At 43.3% G+C, this 24962-nt stretch overlaps 1 protein-coding gene across 1 annotated transcript in view; it reads right to left on the bottom strand.

Annotated features, from left to right (window-relative positions):
* Positions 1-24962, bottom strand: part of LOC136581731 (mucin-5B-like) — a 147540-nt gene that overhangs the window by 119456 nt on the left and 3122 nt on the right. Inside the window, exons 2-7 of the mRNA XM_066582355.1 lie at positions 20796-21054; positions 16698-16809; positions 14445-14532; positions 7546-7686; positions 5964-6100; positions 3157-3232 (exon numbers count right to left, since the gene is read on the bottom strand). Coding sequence (XP_066438452.1) covers positions 3157-3232; positions 5964-6100; positions 7546-7686; positions 14445-14532; positions 16698-16809; positions 20796-21054 — 813 coding nt within the window. The remainder of the gene's footprint in view (positions 1-3156; positions 3233-5963; positions 6101-7545; positions 7687-14444; positions 14533-16697; positions 16810-20795; positions 21055-24962) is intronic.

Below are 24962 nucleotides of genomic sequence, written 5' to 3'. Positions count from 1 at the left end.
TTTATGTTCTGAAAACCACCGACTACTCCTTTCATTTTGGGCCCCGTTGTGCATCCAGACATAAGATTAGGGCCACAATGGGTATGTCTCTGAACACGGGAGAAACAGGGGTATCCATTTTGGGGTGCAAGACTTCATTCATGTGTGTGCTGTACAAAAAAAGCTGTTTTTAAAATGACAGAATTGACAAAAAAACGAAAATTACAATTTTTTGCTTTGCTAGAATTTATTCAAAAACTGTGGGGTCAAAATGGGCAGTACACCCCTAGATAAATTCATTAAGGGGTCTAGTTTTCAAAATGGGGTCACTTGTGGGGGTTCTCTATGGTTTTGGCCGCTCAAGAACTCTACAAAAGTGCTATGGGGCCTAAAACGCCTTCAAGCAAAATTTATGTTCTGAAAGACACTGACTACTCCTTTCATTTTAGGCCCCGTTGTGCATGCAGACATAAGATTAGGGCCACAATGGGTATGTTTCTGAACACGGGAGAAATGGGGGTATCCATTTTGGGGTGTAAATCCTCATTTTCATGGGCACTATAGGAAAAAAATATGTCTTTAAAATTACATATTTGCAAAAATATGAAATTTTATTTTTTCTCCTCTAAATTTAATTAATTCCTGAAAAAAAACGGTAGGGTCAAAATACTCCTGACCCCCCTTAGTGGATACATTAAGGGGTGTAGTTTTTAAAATGGGGTCATTTGGGGGGGGTATCTATTATGCTGACACTCATGAGCCTTTGCAAACTTGGCTTGGTGCAGGAAAACAAAGTGTTCCTCAAAATGCTGAAAAGTAATGTTACATTTGTACGTCTCCTAAATGGTTAAAAAAAAAATGAAAGTTTTTCAAATGTGCATTCAGAATAAAGTAAACAGATGGAAATATATATCTAATCAAAAATTTGTACAGTATGTTTGGACATATTTGAGATATTACAGTTGAAAATGTGAAAAAATGAGAATTTTTTCAAAATGTTCCCAATTTTGGCGCTTTTAATAAATATACACAAATTATATCGGTCTCTTTTTACAACCAAAATGAAGTACAACATGTGGCGAAAAAACAATGTCAGAATCACTTGGATATGTAAAGCCTTTTCGGAGTTATGCTACGTTGAACGACGCATGTCAGATTTCCAAAATTTGGCTCCGTCATTAAGGCGCAAACAGGCTTCGTCACTAAGGGGTTAAAAGACCCTACAATTTTAAGATTGAGTTTTTTGCAACTGGTTCACTGTGCGGTATGAGTTATATTTTATGCTCATTCTGCAGGTTAATACAATTGCGACAATACCAAATTTATATATATATTTTTTCTTACATTGCCCTATTTAGAGACACGTAATTATTTTTTCATCCGTAGGCTCGTTTTTTGCGGCATGAGTTTATGCTTTCATTGGTATGATTTTTAGATACATATGACTTTTTAGGCTGCCTGTCCACGGGCGAGTTTGAATTGTGTTCCCCGCGGCGATGATCCGGCCGCAGGGAACGCAGTGAAAGCTCTCCATAGCGTTGCAACGTAGAGCGCTTCCCCCCCTGTCCACGAGCGGAGAATCATTGCGATTCTCTGCTCGCGGCCGGCAAATTGCAACATGCTGTGATTTGCCGCGATTCTCCGCAGTCCGCCTATCTGTCAGATAGGCTGACCGACGGAGATCCATCTGCTGGCTCCAGCTCCCGGGCGGTGTCTCCCGCAGCGAAGATCCGCCGCCGGATATTGCATTGCCCGTGGACAGGCAGCCTTAATTATTTTTCATTGCAGGTTTTGGAACCTAAAGTATACAAAACAACAACTCTGATATTGCTTATTTTATTTTATTTTTTTTGCATACCGTTAACCATGTATTATAAATGATATGCTATTCTTATTCTGTGGGTCATTATAATTCCGAAATACAAAATTTATGGGGTTTTAGTTTTGCTACTTTGGCATAATAAAAGCATTTTTCACAGAATTTGTTTTCATGCGTTGCCATATTTAGCGACACATAACTTTTTTTTTCTTCTTCTCGGATGCTGCTTGAAGGCTTGTTTTTTGCGAGACGAGCTTATTGTTTCAGTGATATGATTCCAGGATGTTTATAACTTTTTAATAATTTTTCCTTGCATGTTTTGGGAGCTGAGTGATCATTTCACCTGCAATTTCACAGTGATTTTCCTGCATGTACGATGTGTTTTTAAGATAAAAATGCGCGATTTGTATCAGACTCACATGCATCTTTAATGCACATTTTTATCGTACATTTTTCACAGCAGTTAAAAAATTCCATGGGGTACCAATAGTAAAATGCTTGAAAAAAGCACCATACTCCAATGCAAATGGTATGAGAGTGCAATGCGTTTTTTTCACGGTCCTATAGAAAATAATGGGTGATTCTTGTACAATAATAGCCCAAAAATAGGACATGCAGCAATTTTCAAACTTGGACTAACATGGGAATGAACACATTGAGATGAATGGGTACTTTTCATGTGCAAGTTCTGTTCATCTCACAATCCGACAGAACACAAGTGGAAAAATTGCCCATATAAATAGACCCTTATTAGAGATAAGCGAACATACTCGCTAAGCTCAATTACTCCAGCGAGCATTGTCCTTAGCGAGTACCTGACCGCTCGGAAGAAAAGATTCGGGTGCCGGCGGGGGGCGGGGAGCGGCTGGGAAGAATAGGGGGGAACGGAGGGGAGATCTCTCTCTCCCTTCCCCGCTCCCTCCTGCTCACTCCCACAACTCACCGCTCACCCGCGCCGGCACCCGAATCTTTTCTTCCGAGCGGGCAGGTACTCGCTAAGGACAATACTCACTCGGGTAATTGTCCTTAGCAAGTATGCTCGCTCATCTCTAACCCTTATGTATTAGAGATGACAGGAACATTTTACCTGGCGGACAAGAACATCCCTCTTTGCATTGCTCAGTACATAGTTTACCAGCGGTGGGGTTGGAACAAGTGCTAATACATGACGGAGTACACTCAAAAAATTCCATGGTCTCTGGGCAGCTTATATCTAGACAAAAATGGTAAATTGATATACATCATTTCACTTTGTTGCATAATTACAGCTTTACCCTCTGATTGTGTTCTACTAATAAGAATACTCTGTCTATTTAAAGGTGTTATTTACAGGAGCTGTCTCAACAATAACCTCTGACCTTGGACATCCGGCTTCTGAAAACTGCAGTGATCAACTTGTACAGTAGATGGCCACAGGTAGACTAAGCAGTTGCACTACTGGGGAAATATGATATTAGATGGTTATGCAGAGCCACTCTTTCTTAGCTGCTCTGGCTAAATGAAGAGGGAACCAAGTGGGAACTCCTTTATGATATTGTTATCCCCTAATTGTTGAGACGATCCCTTTAAGCCGAGTTATGCCCATCCAAGTTATAATAAGTGCAATATCAATTAAAAAAAAAGGCAAAATGCTTAATTTAGCACTCAAAAAATAAGTTATTTGGGTTTATGTTTTGGAATTCTCTGTTCTATAACGAAGGTTGAATTTGATGGGTATTTCCATTCTGTAACATATACAGTATATCACTTGCATTTGCACAATGTTAACCCATGGAATTACCTTTATTTCTTCATCGATTGTGGCCAAATGTGGTCTGATTGTCCATAATTGTAACTTAGATGACAAACACAATCTAACTAAACTAATAAGTTATTAGTAATAACACACAAACAGTTGGGCCGGTCATGATTTGTATTGAGTACATCCATGCATCTCTAGAATTCGTCTTCTGAGATCTTCTAAAAATTGTTAACATCGAGGCTTGGTTTACACCAACCAATCTTTTTTGATAGAAACAATAACCAGACTTTGTGTGCTTTTATTTAATATGCAAAGTATCTGTGATACCCACACTTCCGATCTTATCTCCTTAAAGTGACCCTCTGGGCTTGGACAAACAAAGATGGCTGCACCAGCTTCTCTGACTACCTGGTACACACTTTGTACTATTATGCATCAATAGTTTAAGACTAGGATACGAAAAATGGGGGCTTTTTGCAAAAAAAAATAATGAACGGTACAACTTTTTGTTTGTTATTAGTTTAGTTACATTGTATTTAGAATTGTGACAATCAGACCACATTTGATTAGTAATCAATGCAGAAATACAGGAAATTCTGAAGGGTTCACTTACTATTTCTTGCAACGGTATGTAGGTTTTAGCTACAGTTTGCAGATAATAAACACGTAGAGAAAAAAATTCTTACAACAGAAATCCGGGCGTCTCCACATTCCGGGGTGTCCTTTTGCCTCTATGCATGCTTTAGAGAACTGGTTGAGGTTACTGCAGAGACAAGCGGTTTTGTTTTCTCCAGTACATTTGCACAAGTCCTCAATGCAAGTATCCAGATAGACTTCATAATTCTTCATTTTATACTTGCAGTCTCCCATTTGTGACATGATGGTCTCACATTGATCTCTCTGTATCAGAAGCAGACTTTCTATTATAAATCTTTTTTTACATCAGTCAATATGTTGCTTACTAAACATTAGCGATATATTAATTACTATTAAGTATCGCATTACCATACTCAAGGAGAAAGGCAACATTCAACACACTTCACAAATGGGCTAAATTGGCTTCTGACTCATGGAGGGGTTTTTTACCTTCCTCTGGATCAACAAGGGGGGTGGGGTGGAAACAGGCCGAACTATATGGCTGAACTAGCAACTACAGGGATATGAATTCTGTAGTCTCTAGATGACTTATGGACTAAGGCCGCCTCGCAGCGGGATGCGTATCCATGCCCCTGCACAGCCCTGCGGCTCACTCGCTCCCGGTGTCTCCTCTGCACTGTGATGTGCCAGCTGCTGCCCAGTCGCCTCGTCACCACTGACAGTTCCGTGCATAAGGCATGTAGGGATTAGGGCTTATTTACATGAGCGATAAAATCATACAAGTTCTGTGCATTTGTGCAATGCACAGAGCTCTTGCGATGTATTGATCCTTTGTTTCCACTGTGTTCATTTTCATAGGCATTTTTCCTTTTGAACTGATGCTGTGAGATGTAAAAACTGCAGCATGTTCCTTTTTTAGCGAGAATGCTGAAAACTTGCCCCATTATTTGCTATGGGCGAGTTAAAAATTGTCATGAAACTCGCATGTCCATGTGAGTTTTATGGGAGTACGATGCGATTTTCATACCTGCAAAAATTGCATCATACTCACATAGAAATCATTAGTTTAAATACAACCTCAGGGCCCATTGACACTGCTGTAGGCACGACTACGCTCGGCAGCACAGAGCATAGTTGTGCCTGAATGAGGGGGAGTCCCTTCCCCTTCGTCATCAGTTCAAACTCCTTGCCAGGGTGCAGGAGTTTGATAATTACTGAGGAAAGATAGGGCCTGCCCTATCTTCCCCGCATGTAGTTTAACTATGAGCAGGAAAGATAGGGCAGGTCCTATCCTGGTGGTACAAATCACGGCCGGGAAAAGAGGTGGTGAAAACGAAACCACTGAAATCCCATAGAGATCAGTGGCTTTGTTTTGTCCCGTTGTGCGGCATAATTATCATGGCGGTATAAGGGGACAAATCATTAGAAAAAAAATTGCTCATGTGTATGACCCCATTCAAAAAAATAGGGTTCGTATTGTGTGAGATTTCTGCGTCTCGCAATTTTTCCAAACTCGCGCGAGAATCTTGGCCGTATGAAACCAGCCTCAGTGTTCACGGAACTGAATCCCTAGAATCCTGGGACAGGAAGGGGGAAAAGGGATGTGAGACCATTATAATTACACATGCTTGTAATCTGAGAAAATAGACCAAGAGACAAGCTGACAGCCCACAACATAGTCAGACATATACATTATGTATGTTTCAACATGTCTGAAGGAAAGCCCCGGGGAACAATGTATTGCAGCCGTGTTATTTCCTTGCTTTATTCTGGATAATGTTAACATTTTTAAAATAATTTCACTATCATTTAATACCTGTCACTCACCTTGTCCACATCCTTACATATAGAACTACTTTTTTGAGTGTCTTGTTCCGGAGTGTTATCAACCTCATCCGGACAGTCTTCTGAAGGCTCGTTTACCTTGTGAAGATTGCCAAAAAGCACATAAGGAATATTAATTCCTAAAGAAAAAACAATGCTGATGAAATTTCAGTAACAGTAAAAATACATTAACATGACAAGTTTCACCAAAAAATGAAGCCAGCCATCACTGCATGTCGGATGATAAAGGGGGCAAGCTTCATCTTGGTCCTCAAATCAACACTTTGGGTGGCCTTTCAACAAGCACATTATGATACGTGACATATGAAAGTTGTTACAGTTCATGGACGCTGCCGCCATCTTGCCTCATCTGACCGCGGTCTTACAGGCCAGCGCATGTCCTATAATATGGTCCACTACCAAATGTGGAGCACCTCTGGTTATAACTGACGCCTTTTTCCTCAGGAGGTTGCCTAAACTTTTAGTCTGATTTTCCATTTAACCCCTTGAGTGGCACGCCCGGAAAATTTCCGGGGACGAGCTCCACTGCTCATAGCAACATAGCCCGGAAGATTTCCGGGCTATGTATCACTATGGGAGCTGCAGAGCACCATGCCACAAGCTGTGACAGTGTGCTCTGCCTGCACAGACCCACACAGAGCAGTGCAAGGGCTTTGAAAAACCAGCACAAGATATTGCCGACATGTCGGCAATGTCCTGCTTTGTTTACAAGTTGCCATAGAGACCATCGGCTTGTCAGAAGCAAGCCGATGGTCTCTGTGGCAGGGAGAGCTGGTTGTTAGCTGTCAGAGGACAGCTAGGTACCTGCTCTTACAGCAGAGATCAGAGAAAACCTCCGATCTCTGCTGTGTTAACCCTTTACATGCTGTAGTCTATGTGACTGCAGCATGTAAAGGGCTGTCACCATCGGACCCCCAGAATGTGATCAGGGGTCCTGATGGGTCCCTGTGGAAGTCCCCTAAAGGAACAAAAAAAAAAAATTTAAAAAAAAATTTTTTTTAAAAAAAGGAAAAAAATAATAAAAAAAATTTAAAAAAACACTTGTCTCCCTTTACTTTGTAAAAAAATCAAAAATACAATCACACATGTGGTATCCGTGTGCGTCGTAATGACCCAGAGAAGGAAGTAAATACATTATTTAACCCCTTAATGACATGGCCCCTTTTTTTCTTTTTTCCCCATTCTTTTTTTCCTCCCCCCTGTTTAAAAAATCACAACTTGTCCCGCAAAAAACAAGCCCTCATATGGCCATGTCAATGGAAAAATGAAAACGTTATGGCTCTTGAGACGCAACTGCAAAACTAGTTGAAATTCAATGATTAGACCATTTTAAAAAACCTGCCCTGGTGGGCACGACAGGGTGGTAGGAAACCTGCCACTCAAGGGGTTAAAGGTGCTTCTCCTTCATTGTGATTTCCTGGTTACTTATTCTGGCTATATCCTGACTACTTTGCAGTTCTCCACTCCTGACCACGGCTTTTTGTATTGACCTTTCTCCTGTCTGCTGCCTGTCCCAAGTCCGGGCCTGTTTGTACAATGCTGAGCCTACTATGTGAGCCCTGACCTCTAGACTGTCTCTTGTGTTGCTGTATATGCTGCATGTCTTGATCCAAAAGTCCTTTGACTACGCCTCTGTTCACACATACAGGTAACGTGGCTTGGTCTGTAGTTCGGTCAGCAGCCACATAACTTTTAGCATAATAGCCTGGGGACACCATAGAGAAACCTAGATCCCAACTGATGGGGTGAGAGGGAGAAGACCCAGGCTCCTCAGGTGTTGTGTCTAGATTTACCTATAAGCTCTTCCCTGAAAAACAAGAATTTTAGTGTAAAAAAAAACAAACCTGTCCGCTGCTGCTGTGACCCCCGGGGATGAAGAACACATCTGCCGCATGCAGCAGATGTTTCCTTCATCCCCGCGAGGAAAAATAATTACCTGTTGTACCTGCCACATCTGTGACAGATGCAGCAAAGGAATTCTTCATCCCTGCAGGGAATAAAGAATTCCCTACTACAGCTGTCACAGATGACAGCTGCGGTAGGGAATCCAGCTGCCAGCATCCTGTAATTGTTTTTCAGGGAAGGGCTTTAAATATAAGCCCTTATATATTTAAAACAAGTAAAAGAGGTGTTAAAAAAAAAAAAAAAATCATATTCACCTTCCTCCAGTTGCCGGGACTCAGCCGCGTCCTCTCTGCGCTGTCCCTGGCTCTTCAAAGCAGTTCTTTCAGCAGGCGGGGATGTAAAATCCCTGACTGCTGAAAGAGTTGCTTCTGATTAGCTGAGGCACTCAGCCAATCACAGGAAGCTCTCGGCTGCCAGTCATTCAGCGAGAGCTGCCTGTGATTGGCTGAGGTGTTCAGCTAATCACAGACAGCTGCTTCTGATTGGCTAAGCACCTCAGCCAAACAGAAAGAGCTCTTTCAGCAGTCTAAAAGAACTGCATTACAGAGGACATTACGGGGACAGCGCAGAGAGGACGTGGCTGAGCTCCGGCAGCTGAAGGAAGGGGGAGTATGATTTTTTAAAATTTTCAACTCCACTTTTACTTGTTTTTCAAGGAATGGCTTATATTTAAAGCCCTTCCCTGAAAAACAATTACAGGATGCCGGCAGCTGGATACCCTACCGCAGCTGTCATCTGTAACAGCTGTGGTAGGGAATTCTTTATTCCCCGCAGGGATGAAGAATTCCTTTGCTGCATCTGTTACAGATGTGGTAGGTGCAGCAAGGAATTGTTTTTCCTCATGGGGATGAAGGAAACATTTGCTGCATGTGGCAAATGTGTTCTTCATCCCCGCGGGGGACACGGCAGCAGCGGACAGGTAAGTATTTTTTTTATTTTTTTTTACACTAAAATTCTTGTTTTTCAGGGAAGGGCTTATATGTAAAACCCTTCCCATAAAAACAATTCAGGCGTGGCAGCAGACCATTGCCTTCAATGGAGCTGCTGGCAGCAGCCGCTGCTCCATTGATGGCAATGCACGGACCTTCATACACGCGTGTTTGTGCACGTACATGGGTGTGCACTTATGTACGCACCTATGTATGCACACGCACATGCTCGTGTGAAGCCACCCTTTGAGATGGTTAATGCAGGATCTTTCAGTATGCACAGGCTCTGACACAATAATGTAAAGTGCAGCAGAAGGCAACGCTATTTGATATTGTCTTTGAAGCTAATAATTTATCACTAAGGTTGATACACAAAAAACTTATTTGAATTTGATGTCCTGTGTGTGCAATGAAAAGTTTGCAATGTAATTAAAAGTACATCTACACATATTCTGTATAGATGACTGTCAGAATCACTGGCGTAACCCAGTGATTGCCTCCGGGGCCAAGGAGCTTTAGAGGACCCATAAGGCCTCTCTTCTGCATATAAGGAGCCCAGTACTATGAATTAATCATTATAGTTTGGGGCTCTGTTACTCGTTTTGCATTGGGGCCCAGGACCTTCAAGTTACACCTCTGCGTTAAGGGGTTAAAAGAAGTTGGGGGGTCCCAAGATAAGCTTTTGCACCTGGGCCCAGGAGCCTTTAGCTAGGCCACTGTTCGGAATCATTTGCTTTTGTAGGCGCTTATAGGTGTCAAAATTATTTATTTTTAACAGCTAAGGATCATTTTTGGGGTAGGGCTTGAATTTCAACCCCCCTGAAAATCATCGCTGCAGGGGTTGCTTTCATCCCATTGCTTTCAATGGGGCAGCAGCAGCACTGGCCCCATTCAAAGCAATGGGATAGCATTGCGGTCCTCTGGCACAGCTGATTCTTTCCGCGGGAGTCCCCTCATCACTGAACGCTGTGACAGTGCTGTCACAGTGTTCAGTGATAAGGGGACCTTCGTGGAGCAGCTGCACTTCTACAAGCACAGCTGCTCCACACACACATGGAAAAAAACAGCACAAAGTTCGGTCACGCGCATTTTGCACATCCGTGGGGCCCTTTTTTTTGCGCACATAGGCATGCAAAAGAAAAAAAATGCTCGTCTGACTGAGCCCTAAAATGGTTTTCTGTAGTTATTGTTTTTCTTTTCAAAAACCTACTCAGCCTGCGGTGCCAAAATAAAGGAGGGTATACTTACCTTCCCAGCTTCACTGATCTTCATTTCCGGATGCAGAGTAATGACATCCCAACACCAGGTCATGTAAACACTGCAGCTAATCGTAGGCTAAAGGGAGCCAGTGATTGGCTGCAGTGATCACAGGGCCCTGGTGTCGATGACATCATCACTGGCTTCCTGCACCTGAAAGTGAACACCAGGAGGATCGGGCACCACTGGAACAGGGGAGTGAAGGAAGTTCAGTATATCTTCTTTTCTTTTGGTTCTGCAAGAAGAGCTAGTTTTTGAAAAAAAATACCTCGCTGGATAACCCCTTTAAATATGTTGGATATTATGCATACAGTAAATGTGTACTTGATGTCACCTGTAGTTATTTGAATATGTATGATATAAAACAGGAAACTCACTGCCCGACCGGGATCTATAAAGAACTTCATTCATGTCCAGTACAGCAGTTCTCTCAAACCTCTGAAGCTGTAAGGTATGTTCACATGGGCCTTATTGTTCATGGCAGAAAATGTGCAGCGTATAAACCCCATGTGGACATACCCTAAAATAAATTATATTGTAAACACTTGGGATGTAAGGGCTTCTTCAGACGAGCACTTGGGCAAATACGCTTGCTGCTATGAACCTGGTAAAAGACTTTTTTCCCCCTGTTTAAACTTCGCACTATTGCGCACTAAAAAAAAAAAAGAATGAATGAACATGGATCCTGGCCTATATTTTCTTGTACATATGAAAACTACGTGTGAGGAAGATAGGCAAGACCTATTTTTTCTCGCACCTGGTAATATTACGCGAGAATCATGCTAGTAAAAACGAACCCATTGGAATAAATGGTTTGATTTCATCATGTTTTCGGCATAATTTTCATCCCCCCCAAAACGACCCAAAAACACGGCCATCTGGAGAAGCCCTATGCGCGCGTTGCGGAGAAAGGAGTCCATTGTTTTCAATGGTTCCACTCAGAACCTCGCTTTTGCGTGCGTGCAAGGACAAAATTGCAACTACCTCTATTTTTTTTGTGCAAATGTGTATCTGATCCCCACAAAATTGCGCAATAAACTGTGCAATTTTGCCGGGAAATCGAAAACACCTGGAAATAATTAAAGGGGTTGTCCCGCGCCGAAACGGGGGGTTTTTTTTTCAAACCCCCCCCCCTCCGTTCGGCGCGAGACAACCCCGATGCAGGGACTTAAAAAACAAACAGCACAGCGCTTACCTGAATCCCCGCGCTCCGGTGACTTCTATACTTACCGGTTGAAGATGGCCGCCGGGGTCTGCTCCCTCCGTGGACCGCAGCTCTTCTGTGCGGTCCATTGCCGATTCCAGCCTCCTGATTGGCTGGAATCGGCACGTGACGGGGCGGAGCTACACGGAGCTACACCGAGCCCCATAGAGAACAGCAGAAGACCCGGACTGCGCAAGCGCGTCTAATTTGGCCATTAGACGCCGAAACTTAGACGGCAACCATGGAGACGGGGACGCCAGCAACGGAACAGGTAAGTGAATAACTTCTTATAACTTCTGTATGGCTCATAATTAATGCACAATGTACATTACAAAGTGCATTAATATGGCCATACAGAAGTGTATAGACCCACTTGCTGCCGCGGGACAACCCCTTTAAGCTGCACAGCCTTTTAAATCACAGCATGGGTGTCTCTCGCGCCGATGTGAACAGTCCCCAGCAACGCAAAAAGTACAGTAAAATGCACATAATAGTGCGACCTTCACAGCGCAATAATTTGCAATATCACGCGCATATGCCCATAAGAAATGTTTTTTTGAGTCCCGCTCAATGTGATGCTGAAGCGCGGAGCACAAATGTTTTAGAAGCAGTAGCATAAGCACTTCATCAATATAATATGCAACCCAAATATTAATAAATCTGCCCTAATGTTTTTACTACACAGAAGTACGTCCGGACCAATATCATGATGCCAGCCCAGCCCATGTGACAGGAGCGCTGGCACATGCGTCCTGTCATTCAGCACCAACCAGATCATATCTATCTGATGCTATATAGTCTGATTGATTAGCAGAGAGGTGTTGTCTTCAGTCGCTCAATCAGCCACTACTATAGTATGTAGTCACATTTCCCTGGTGTCATTCTGCATTAAGAGAAGTCCCTGGCCTTCTTTCTTATATTTGTAGTGTTAATTGTATATTATTCAGACTATTGTTATTTACATCTGTCCATAGTCATTCCCTTATTCATCTAAGGACAGTTTAGGTAGCCCCCAGATTCCGGAAGTGGGACCGCTCTCATCATGGCAATCACCCCACTGAAGGCAGGATTTTCCTGTCTTAGTATACAGTTAGGGCCAGAAATATTTGGACAGTGACACAAGTTTTGTTATTTTAGCTGTTTACAAAAACATGTTCAGAAATACAATTATATATATAATATGGGCTGAAAGTGCACACTCCCAGCTGCAATATGAGAGTTTCCACATCCAAATCGGAGAAAGGGTTTAGGAATCATAGCTCTGTAATGCATAGCCTCCTCTTTTTCAAGGGACCAAAAGTAATTGGAAAATGGACTCTAAGGGCTGCAATTAACTCAGAAGGCGTCTCCCTCGTTAACCTGTAATCAATTAAGTAGTTAAAAGGTCTGGGGTTGATTCCAGGTGTGTGGTTTTGGATTTGGAAGCTGTTGCTGTGACCAGACAACATGCGGTCAAAGGAACTCTCAATTGAGGTGAAGCAGAACATCCTGAGGCTGAAAAAAAAGAAAAAATCCATCAGAGAGATAGCAGACATGCTTGGAGTAGCAAAATCAACAGTCGGGTACATTCTGAGAAAAAAGGAATTCACTGGTGAGCTTGGGAACTCAAAAAGGCCTGGGCGTCCACGGAAGACAACGGTGGTGGATGATCGCCGCATACTTTCTTTGGTGAAGAAGAACCCGTTCACAACATCAACTGAAGTCCAGAACACTCTCAGGGAAGTAGGTGTATCTGTCTCTAAGTCAACAGTAAAGAGAAGACTCCATGAAAGTAAATACAAAGGGTTCACATCTAGATGCAAACCATTCATCAATTCAAAAAATAGACAGGCCAGAGTTAAATTTGCCGAAAAACACCTCAAGAAGCCAGCCCAGTTCTGGAAAAGTATTCTATGGACAGATGAGACAAAGATCAACCTGTACCAGAATGATGGGAAGAAAAAAGTTTGGAGAAGAAAGGGAACGGCACATGATCCAAGGCACACCACATCCTCTGTAAAACATGGTGGAGGCAACCTGATGGCATGGGCATGCATGGCTTTCAATGGCACTGGGTCACTTGTGTTTATTGATGACATAACAGCAGACAAGAGTAGCCGGATGAATTCTGAAGTGTACCGGGATATACTTTCAGCCCAGATTCAGCCAAATGCTGCAAAGTTGATCGGACGGCGCTTCACAGTACAGATGGACAATGACCCCAAGCATACAGCCAAAGCTACCTAGGAGTTCATGAGTGCAAAAAAGTGGAACATTCTGCAATGGCCAAGTCAATCACTAGATCTTAACCCAATTGAGCATGCATTTCACTTGCTCAAATCCAGACTTCAGACGGAAAGACCCACAAACAAGCAAGACCTGAAGGCTGCGGCTGTAAAGGCCTGGCAAAGCATTAAGAAGGAGGAAACCCAGCGTTTGGTGATGTCCATGGGTTCCAGACTTAAGGCAGTGATTGCCTCCAAAGGATTCGCAACAAAATATTGAAAAAAAAATATTTTGTTTGGGTTATGTTTATTTGTCCAATTACTTTTGAGCTCCTAAAATGTGGAGTGTTTGTAAAAAAATGTGTACAATTCCTACATTTTCTATCAGATATTTTTGTTCAACCCTTTAAATTAAACGTTACAATCTGCACTTGAATTCTGTTGTAGAGGCTTCATTTCAAATCCAATGCGGTGGCATGCAGAGCCCAACTCGCGAAAATTGTGTTACTGTCCAAATATTTCTGGCCCTAACTGTATATAAGTGAGATTTCCTTTTGTTACCCTTGTTTAGTTTCATTATTGGCCCTTTTGTTCTATGAGTTTTTACAAGAGTGTATATCCGTTTTTGGGCAACTACTGTGTCCAATACGGAGAAAAGGCCATTTGCGGATCACATTTGCAATCTGGAAGAATAAAACATCAGCAAATTTCCCATGACCACTTGCCCTTATAAAAGGTAAACTAGGAGTAAAAGAAATGGTGGAGAAAATTGGTCAAATGATGCACCGAATGGTGCAAAGAAGTGTAAATGAGGAAGCGGGAAGAACTTTGGAGACACCTTCATCGCCGGACACAAGATCAGATATTGTGGGATGGAAGACAGACTGCAGAAACATATTAACTAAACGACATTGTACATTCATTACAGCGGCTCGTAGTAGTATAAATTAGGTTAATTACTAACCTTTCCACTGGATATCATTCGTACTGTCACCGTCATAATTGCCGCACATTCCACAAACCTTCTTCTTGTACCTCTCATCTAATTCCACCTTGAAGAGAAACATATCTATATATTTAGATCATTATAGTGATATTTAGATCATTATATGACTGTAGTCATATAAATACATTGAGGTTAATTATTAATATCTTTCGATTTGAAAGGCAATGACACCTTTGGCCATAGGGCATTCTCTAATATGACTGTCGATATATCCTGTTACATGTTGATTCAGGATATATATATATATATATAGTGCTTAAACTCTACATATTCCAGTTAACATGAATTTTACATGTGTTTGAAAAAGGAGGTCTTTGGTTCTTCCGGAACGCTTCGCACTCCTTTATTGCTTCCTTATTTTTGTGTTCCTGTTATGTATCACCAATAAAAAAATGGTTCTTTACTAGAGATGAGCGAACACGTTCGGCCCCGCCCCTTTTTCGCCCGAACACCGAACTTTGCGAACACCTCGGTGTTCGGGCGAAAAAGTTCGGGGGCCGCCGTGGCAGCGCGGGGGGGTGCGGCGGGGAGCGGGGGGGAGAGGGAGAGAGAGAGGGCTCCCCCCTGTTCCCCGCTACTGCCGCCCGCGCCGCCGCGCATCTCCCCGCCCCCCGGCGGCACCCGGACACTTACGCGCGAACACTCCAGTGTTCGCTAAAGCCGGTGTCCGGGTGCGGATGTGTCCGTTACGGACACGTTCGCTCATCTCTATTCTTTACCCAATTATTGTAGACCTGGACTCTAAAGAGACGTCAATGACAATTTGGTGCATCTGGACTAAAGGGGATGCTGTCGTTTGAGACATATTTGCGGAACGAACATTGTTTTTTTGTGTACGCGTAAGTGTATATTTTGCTGGTTTTTGTAAGCACAAAAAATTCCGCACGGATGCTCTCAGCCATTGAAATGGCTAATTAGTCTGTGTTCTTTTCCTGTGTAATTCCGCAGTGTATCACACATCTAGCGTATTTTGTGCAGATTTGCACATCCCCATTGACTGCTATGGGGATTTTGGGTGTGCAATTGTGCAGGAAAATAGAGCATGCTGCAGTGTTTTTGTGCAGCCAAAATGCCCAGGAAAATACAGGCATGTGATCAAACCCATTGAAATCAATGCATTCTATTCTCTGCATTTTGCACATCGAACTGACTGCCGGGTATGAGATTGTGTGAGTAATATCCTGTGGTACATTCATCATCAGGCACCCTATTGATGATTACTAATGCACTACGTGTCTGCTCAATACTGGCATACTGCTCCCATACCTCACAGCGTCTTCACATGGGCGATGCGAGTCTTGGCCGCATGAATCACAGCTGCAATGCAGCCGAACATTGCAAGAATGGGAGGCTGCATCTCCCATTTAAACTCCTGTTCAGATGGGCTGGGTGCGGCGTATACACGCCACAGCCCTGAATACCGTCGGGTGGGGGAAGAGAGTTTAGCTTTGCTAAACTCCCTCCCCCTCTCTGCCACTTGCCGGCTACTGACAAAGGGAGGGGGCGGGCCGGGCAGGAGCGAGCATGTTAAACTCCCACCTTCTCTCCGCCCCTTGCAGGCTGCCGACAATGGGGTGGGTAGCTAGTGTGCCAACCTTCAGCCTTCTCCTCTTGCCAGCAAGAGGCGGAGAGGAGGAGCGAGCTGCTGCTAAACTGCCTCCCTTTTCCAGTAGCTCCCATAGAAGTCTATGGCACTGGCTGCCATATTCCAGCCAGAGATAGGTCTAGACCTATCTTTTCCAGACGGTATAAAAGCAGGCGGCCGGAATGCACACCGTGTGTGCTATTTTTTCCAGCCTACAAAAATCGCCCATGTGAGCAACTGCATTCGAATCCAATGCAAAATAACCTCAGTCTCACTGCTAGTGCATTATAGAATATCTTGGATGCTTAAAGATGTTCATTTTTCTTATATTTTAGGTGCATAAACTAGTGTGATAGATAGATAGATAGACTCACCGCGGAGAATCCTAGCAAATCGCAGCATGCCGCGATTTGAGTCCCACAAGCAGAGAATCGCTATGATTCTCCGCTCGTGGACAGGGGGCTGCGCTTGCCATATCAATGCTATGGAAAGCGTGCACTGTGTTACTCGCGGCCGCAAGTAACACAATGCATTATCATCCGTGGACAGGAGCCCTAAAACAATTACTCCTATTTTTGTATATTGAATATTACAAATCTTTACACAAAATAGGATTATTTCCTTACTTTCAGGCTATCTGCCCAGTTCCATATAACCTTTATATCAATTGCTGAGATTTCAAAGTTTTCACAAGTGTCTTTCACTTCAACACCATTCCTTGTTTCGTATTCCATAAAACTGCAAGAAAAAGTGGATTTAGATAAGCCGTATTAAATGCATCTAATTTCTGGTAAAACCAATCACAAAGTAGAAGCTAAACAATAACTTTTATTACAAATATAGAGCAAGTAGCCCAGAAGATACATATAGATACTTTTAACAGGGACACACTGCTGTTCCCATCATCTATATTAAGGTGCCAATCTGTTTTCTCAAAAAGGGATTGCAAGGACATCCATCATAGTTTCTTTCACACAAACGCATAAACAGCGACATTTTTATGCCCGACCGATATGCGCGACCATCTGAGCCATTGGTTTCCAATGCATCCATTTACATGGGCGAATATATGGTGTGTAAAAGCGTTGAACCATGAAAAATGGAACATACGCGACCAAAATGCGCGCCAACGCATATATCCTGGGCAAAAAGATAGTTCTGGAACCATCTTTTGCCCAATATATTACGACGGCTCCCATAGACTCCTATGAGAGCTGGACAAAGAAAGGGAGGGCAGGCAATTTAGCAGCGTCCATTGCTGCAAACAGCTAACTGGTGCCTCTCTATAGGCATTGGAAGGCATCCCGAGGATTTCTGCAGAGCGAGGGTTTTCCGGGGTGCAACTTTTTCTACCACCTAAAAATGACACTCACGGTCATGTGAGTGGGTGAGAAAACGCTGTCCGTGATCGCGGAAAAACATCCATTCATGACAATAAACAGCGCAGACGTGAAAACGTAAAAACACCTACGCTCATGTGAAAGAGCCCTTATAATGAATGAATGTGAAGGGGGGAAGATACGAGTCCACAACCCACCTCATAGGCAACACACCTGATAGTAACTGTCCAAGTGGAAGGATTATTGCACAGCCCCATACATTGGCCATTATGCAATAAGAAGTCCTTTCAAGCAAAAATGAGGATCTCCAAAAAATAGGGGGATAATAAACACCATTGAAAAGCAGGATCTAATAGAACCACCCATGCTGTTCTGGCCCATTGGGGTATCACTAAATCCCTTTTTCAATATACAACCCTGTATATTGGAACGGAGCCTGTTGCGACTAATTTCTGCTAATAAAAATGATTAGTCAATTATTTAACTACATGTGAAAGGCACCAAAGGAGATCTATTTGAAAAAATGAGGATTTATTGCTCATGGCTACAGGAAATCTGAAGTCTAACAGCGTGCCAGCATCGGTTGGACAACCTCGGAGCGTGCCATACAGTATTGATAAATGGAACGATAGGTCTTAAAATAAGGGCTTATTCAGACGACCGTATTTACACAGGTATTTCCACGCATAAATAAGTTGCACATTAAACGCTGCCATGCGATGCATTGGATTTTAATTGCTTCATTCAGAACGTTTTTTTTTGCGCAAGATCTATTGATCTTTTTTGGTTGTCTTTTTAAGGGCTTATTTAGACGACCATATATCTGCTCGGTTTTCACACCAAGCCGATATACGGTGTCCTTGTCTGCAGGGGGAGGAGGATGGAAGAGCCAGGAGCAGGAACTGAGCTCCCACCACCTCTCCGCCCCTCGCCACTATTTGCAATAGGAGGGGGCGAGACGGGGCGGAGCTAAGTACATACGCTTAGCTCCGCCCCCTCCCCTCCCGTTGCAGATAGGGGCGGGAGCTCAGTTCCTGCTCCTGGCTCTTCCACCCCCCCCCCCTGCAGACAAGGATACCGTATATCAGCTCGGCGTGAAAACCGAGCCGATATATGGCCGTCTAAATAAGCCCTTATACAGTGTGTGAAAAGATAGGTCTTGTCCTATCTTTTACTGTGATACACAGCAAGCTTCCATAGACTTCTATGGAAGCTGTAAAAAGGAAAGGGCGTTACCCTGCATGCAGCGCTAGGAAAAGAGGGCAGTTCGCCCCAATTGTCATTCCGAGCATTTTATTCCGATCGTTAGTGGCCATCGCTTCTGCGTGTTTTTTTACATTCACGCAGCAGTGCCCCATAGTTTTAAATACCCCAATTAAGATCGGGACTCGATCGGGTCAAAAGTTCATTCATGCGAATATACAATGTGTATGGGCGAACGTATAAACCTGTTCCGTCGTGTGAAGGAGCCCTAAGGGTGCATTTATTTAGTCTTTATCACTACATGCACAACATGTTTTTTTTAACATATTATAGTTGTCAGCTAACAAAACTCTTTGTTAGGACTCATTCGCATGGCCATATGCGTAAAATGCTCCTTGGATGAGTATATCAGCGATAGTGCACTGCACATTATGGTATATGCCCCCCGCTGTCATGCGCAGTGTGACTTGTGTCTTTTTTTTCTTAAATTCTGCTCTCTGTCTCATAGCGGCATTGAATGGATCAAAGATAAATCAGTGCACTTTCATTGACTCCATTCATCACATACTACGCGGCCGTGCATCTCATGCATAATACGTGCTGAAATCACGTACGTGCGAATGAGCCTTTAGGCTAAATTCACACATTTGTGAGTATGATATCGGGCTGAGAAACTCAGCCCAATATCGCGCTTGCCAATGCGAGTTCAATTAAAACCGCCTCACATCGCTTGTGTGAAATAGCAATCCTCATGCGCGTGTTTCAGGCATGTCAAAAAGATTTGGTACGGTGTTAGCCAGTAGAGCAATGTGTGATTGTTCACAGTGAGAGAAACCAAGTAATCTTGTAGATATGATACTTTTAATGGCTAACAAAAAATGTTGTGTACCTGATCTGGTGCAGTAAGTGACCTGTTGGGGGGCTTTAGATCGGGGAAACAGGACAAAAACTGAGAGCCAGGATGAGATCTCATTGCTACTCAATTAGAGAGGGAAAGACTGAACTACCTGTGGCAAAACATTTTTGTGGTCAGGGACACTGCATAGAGTAGATGAGAGTTATTATACTGAAGGGCAATTTCAAGTCACAGCGTCACAGAGGAGTTTGGGAGTTTGGGAGTTCGAGAATGGAATGAACCTTAGCCCGGGATTCTTGCATAAGTGAAGGAGGTCAATAGGAATGTCCTCTTCCCAATCATATTTTTTTTCCTTTCTTTAAAAAACTTCATAGAAATTCAGAATTTGACTTGTGATAATGTTGCCATCCAATAGGTGGTGCAGGTGCTGCATCTCCTTCCATGTGCAGGTTGAAGGAGAGATAAGACACATCATAAAACTGTCCTCAGCTCAGTGGACTGATTTACGATTTATATCTCAGCTCAGTTTGTCTATTGTTTTAGGTTTTGAGTGCAAAACAGTCTCAAATTTCTGTGTGTGAACATTTATTTAGATCAAGAGGAATGTGTTCTCCTCCCCTCCGCATCTGTATGTTATAATTATGTGCCATCCAAACTAGTTTCATTCATAGCCTGATGAAGGGGGGAGATATCCCCGAAAGCTTGCTGTGACATCATGAGGCAAGTCAGAGGATTGCAATGGGAACATCACATCACATGCGCATCAAATGAAATGTGAGTGCCATCAGATGTCTTTTAAAGCCCCATTGAAAACAATCGGCGAGGCGTTCCGCGGGAACCCTCAATGATAGAACATGCTGTGATGTTCATCCTCGAAGCATCACTGCAAGGGGAAAAAATTGCTCATGTGAATAAGTTCATATTATGAATTCATATTCATGCATCTCGCAAAGGGCAAAACCCGTGCGAGATCCTCACCCATGTGAATAACCCCTAAGGGTGGTTTTACATTTGTGTTGGAACTTCTGGACGGAGATCCGACTGTAAATACTGGAATAAAAGGTGCTGCATGCTGCATTTTTTCTTTTGTCCAACAGCTAGGCAGACAGTAGATGGACCCCATTATAATAAATGGGGTCCGTTCGGAGCTGTTTGGTTCCATCCAGAGACAGAACCATTTGGCCATGGGGATTCCCCTTTCCTGCTACCCGAATGGATCAGGAAAGTGGATTCCCCAGCGCAAGTGTGAAAGCAATCTTAAAGCAGGACATAGGATTATCATTTTGGATTACTATGAACAAGGGAATAAACATTTTGTCACTCACTCTTCGCCATCTACTGAAATTCCCATTGAACTGACAACTATGTAGACATCCATAATCTTAGCTGTGAAGTATACTATGTTGCCTTCTCCTCCAGTAGGTCTGTGGATGGTGATATGGAAGGCAGGAAATTCAGAGTGGCAGTCCAAGCAGAAATCATATGTACATGTTCCTTCAAAATTGAAAGTTCTGTCATCAAAGGTCTTAAAGTGATACATTCCCCACGTGCTGCAGTATTTTTTGGAATCTTCAGTCTTTTGGACTGTAGGAGAAAAGAGCAGAAATAATAATGTATTCCCCTGGAGAGCATACAGATACATTATGCATCAACCTGACTAGTGCTGCGTTAGGAAACCTACAACACCAATGATAGCATGGGCTTTATTAGCCACAGTACATTATGACAAGAGGGAGGCGGCTGACAGAGTGATAAATCTTCTGAGATTCTGCGGGGGGTGAGTGGGGGAAGTAGGTCCTGCCCTATCTTAGTATTAACTCTGTGCTGGAAAGTTAGGGTAGGTTCTATCTTTTCTCACCCGCACTATTAGGCTGGATTCACACAGGGCGGATTTGCTGCTGAGGCAAATCCACTTGCGACCGCTTATCCCAGGATTAGCCAGCCATGTGGACGAGATTTGTCAAAAATCTCATCCACACGGGACGGCTAATCCATTGTGGCAAAGCCAGCATTAGCATGTCATTATTTTTTCCGTTGCGGCCGCCCTCTCCTCTATGGGAGCGCTGGCTGCAACAGAAAAGCATGCGGCAAAGCCGCTCCAAAACCTGCGGCTAAGTGCAGCGGGCTTTGAAACAGTGCTTTCCCGGCAGAAATCTGGCGTCTTTTTGCTGCAGCCAAACAGCGAGATTTCCGGCGGGATTCCGCCCTGTGTGACCCTAGCCTTAACGAGCAATAATCCTAATAGTGAAAACGAAACCATTGAAATCAATGGTTTGGTTTTGTCCCGTTATACAATTATATACAGATTATCACGGCCACATAACAGGACAAAAATAATACACCCATGTATTTAAGCCCTATGGTTTGGTAGTTTTTGCCTGTGCATTATTGTTTGCGACAACATAGGCAAAATCTGCGTACGTAATTCTATTATGAAAACGAGCATTTGCGTGTCAAGAAGTGACATGTCTCTTTTTGACACAAACTCGATTTTCCGTGTTGGAACTCTATACATGGATTTTCCCCAAATTCTGCATACTGATCAGTGCCAAAAAACCACGGTAGTAAGCATACCCTGAGGCTGGGAATCCCGTCCCCATTTTGCGCTCCCCATCATGTGAAATACCAAGGGATGTGCGGCGTTTTCATGTGAAAACAGCCCTGCATCACTTTGAGGATGAAGAGATCCTCTGCCGCGGCTGTCACTGCCACAGCAGAGGATGGCAGAGTTCTTCCGTTGCTTTCAATGGGACGGGCGCTGATGCATTTAAAACAATGGGGCTAGGACGCAAGATCAGGCAGCCAGATAGAACATGCCGCAATTTGTTTCCCGCATAGCATCACAGTGCCATGTGGGAAAACATTGCTTATGTAAGTGATCCCATTCAAATGAATGGGGTTCATATTTGGGCAAGATTTCTGCATCTCAAAATGCACAAATCTCTCACTATTTTATACCTGAGAATCTAGGTATCACAGGAGCGGCGTGATACGGCTGTATTAGGCTGGGTTCACACCGGGCGGATTTGCCGCTGAATTTCCCGGGATTAGCCAGCCACGTGGACGAGATTTGTCAAAAATCTCATCCACACGGGGCGAACAATCCATTGCGGCAAAGCCGACATTAGCCGGTGCTGCGGCATGGATTCCTTGGACGCAGCATGTCAATTTTTTTTTTTTCTGTTTTGGCTTCGCTCCTCTCTATGGGAGAGCCAGCCGCAACGGGAAAGCATGTGGCGAAGCTACTGCAAAACCTGCGGCTAAATGCCTCACGTTTTTTTGCTGCGGCTAAACCGTCCCGTGGGAACCCAGCATTATAGTAAGCTTCATGCGTAAAATAAATATGTTAGCAGAGAAAATAAAGCTTGAGAAAATAAGTACCTAAAACAACCTAATCTAAAATAATGCTAAAATTCTTTACTGCACATAATATGGAAAAGCCTTACAGAAACGTAAACTATGAAGCAGTTAAAATAGATTACAGTATGTTGATCAGTTCTTCATCCTTGAGGTAGTTAGCATAAATACATACCCCAACAAGGTTATTTGAAGGTTATTCTAGATCAGAGTCCTGCATGTATATGTAATAATATATTCAGATATAGCCTATGAGATCCTAGAAGTCTGATATCATCCAGGTTGCAGTGACCCAAGACACATTACATTATATGCAAATTCAGTTGCATTGTTCAAACTGGGCTATATTTAACCAGAGAGGAAACAATGCCCGTATTACAGGAGTTGTATGTTAAGAGAAAAGTTAAAAAGTTATAGCTTTTCAGAATGCGGTGGTACCAAAGGGGTTTGTCTATACATCGTTATTTACTGTTCAAAAGTATTAAAACACATTGTCGCAGCCCCAACAGTCCATAGAAGAACAGCATTAAAAAATAGCAAAGACGACAATGACTGAATTTCTCTCGGTCCACCCGTTTCTCCCCTAAAAAAAATTAACAAACTGCTGCTTGTTCTTTAAAGTGGTTTTTCGGGACTTTAGGGATTTCTTTTAGATCCCGATATCACTGCTACAAAATTGCTGCGATAACGCAGATTTGTTGCTGCAATTTTGGAGCATCAGCGATGTGTTTTCTTGAGAATAATCCCACATCGCTGCCGTTCGCACTAACATTTTTTATCGCGAAAGTCAATAGGAGTTTTTAATGTTAAATCAATCACATTGCACAAAAATTGCAAGTTTGTGCGTTGCGATGCCATAGTGGCCCAGAGTTAGTGGGGCCCCTCCATAAGGTTGAATAGGTTTGTCTTGTGCAATTGTATTGTCAGCATCTTCTATGTGTATTGCATCTCTGCAGCACTGAATGGATTAATGTCTGGGTTATGTGTGAGAAATGTATCATGTTGTGTGTCATGTGATCTTGTGTGATATATGTGTTTGATAGCAGAATGCAAGGGTTGGTTCTGAGCTTTAGGGGAGTCTAGCTGGAGTCTGCCAAGAGTCTGCAAGCTAGCAACTGAGAGAGAAGTTGACCCACACGCAGACACTGCCGTATAGGTCGGTGTGTGAAGGCATGCAAGAGGCCAAGCGATTCCCTGTTGTGCAGCCCGGGATTACTCTGCCTGGGATGTACTGGTGCTATCCCTAAGTACTGAGTGAGGAGAGGGATCGCTACTTAGTGTATTCAGGCACAGGAAGCGTGAGTGTGTACCGATAGAGAGTTGGAGAGAGAGAGAGAGAAAGAGAGTCGCTGGGAGCGGGATCACACAGATAACTCAACTGTGGATTGTCCGGATTACCCCTAGTATACTCCCTGTCACACCAGCTTCTCTTGCTGTATCTGTGCCAATCTACTGCTGAACTGTTATCAAAAGTTACGGTAAACGGACATTACCAACCATTCCCGGTTTTGTTCAGAAAGTCATCCCTGTGTGTGGACTAAGTTATTTCCAACAAGTTTCACCACAGAGGATGGAACGGTGGCATCACGAGTGACAAAGGAACTTAAGGTAACTCCTGGTTACTATTCTCCTGTGACCTCCCCTAGCAGTAACTTGGTTGGGTCCCGAGCTACCCCTAGTGGAGGAGATGGTAGAGCCCCATGAGAAGCCCTTTATCTACCCCGCTATCTCCTCGGCTGTGGGCCCGCTTCTCAGTTGCTGCAATGTGATAAACAAGGAGGCTCCATAGAGAAGCATGGGAGATAAGGAAAAAAAAACAAAATGCACATCTCAGATAGGGCATGCCACAATTTTTTTTTCTCCCACCATAGCATTAGTAAAAACATAGCTAATGTGAAGGAAACAATTGAAATGCATGGGTTTCACAAACATGCGTTTTATAGCACTTTCACATCACCGGAAAATCGGGAGATTTTGTAGCCTGTGTGAAAGCGACCTTATTGATAATGTATCGTCAATGGGAATTCAGTGGAGCTGCGCCTGCACTACCAAAGTGGACCAACGCAATATGAACTATCAATATAGAAAAGAACTCCTCAGAAACCTGGAGCTGATCCCCAGTGGGGGAATAGGTC

This window comes from Eleutherodactylus coqui, chromosome 11 (assembly GCF_035609145.1).
Source record: "Eleutherodactylus coqui strain aEleCoq1 chromosome 11, aEleCoq1.hap1, whole genome shotgun sequence".
Taxonomy (NCBI): domain Eukaryota; kingdom Metazoa; phylum Chordata; class Amphibia; order Anura; family Eleutherodactylidae; genus Eleutherodactylus; species Eleutherodactylus coqui.
The sequence above is the reverse complement of the archived record's forward strand: the minus strand, read 5'-3'. Positions and strand labels throughout refer to the sequence as shown.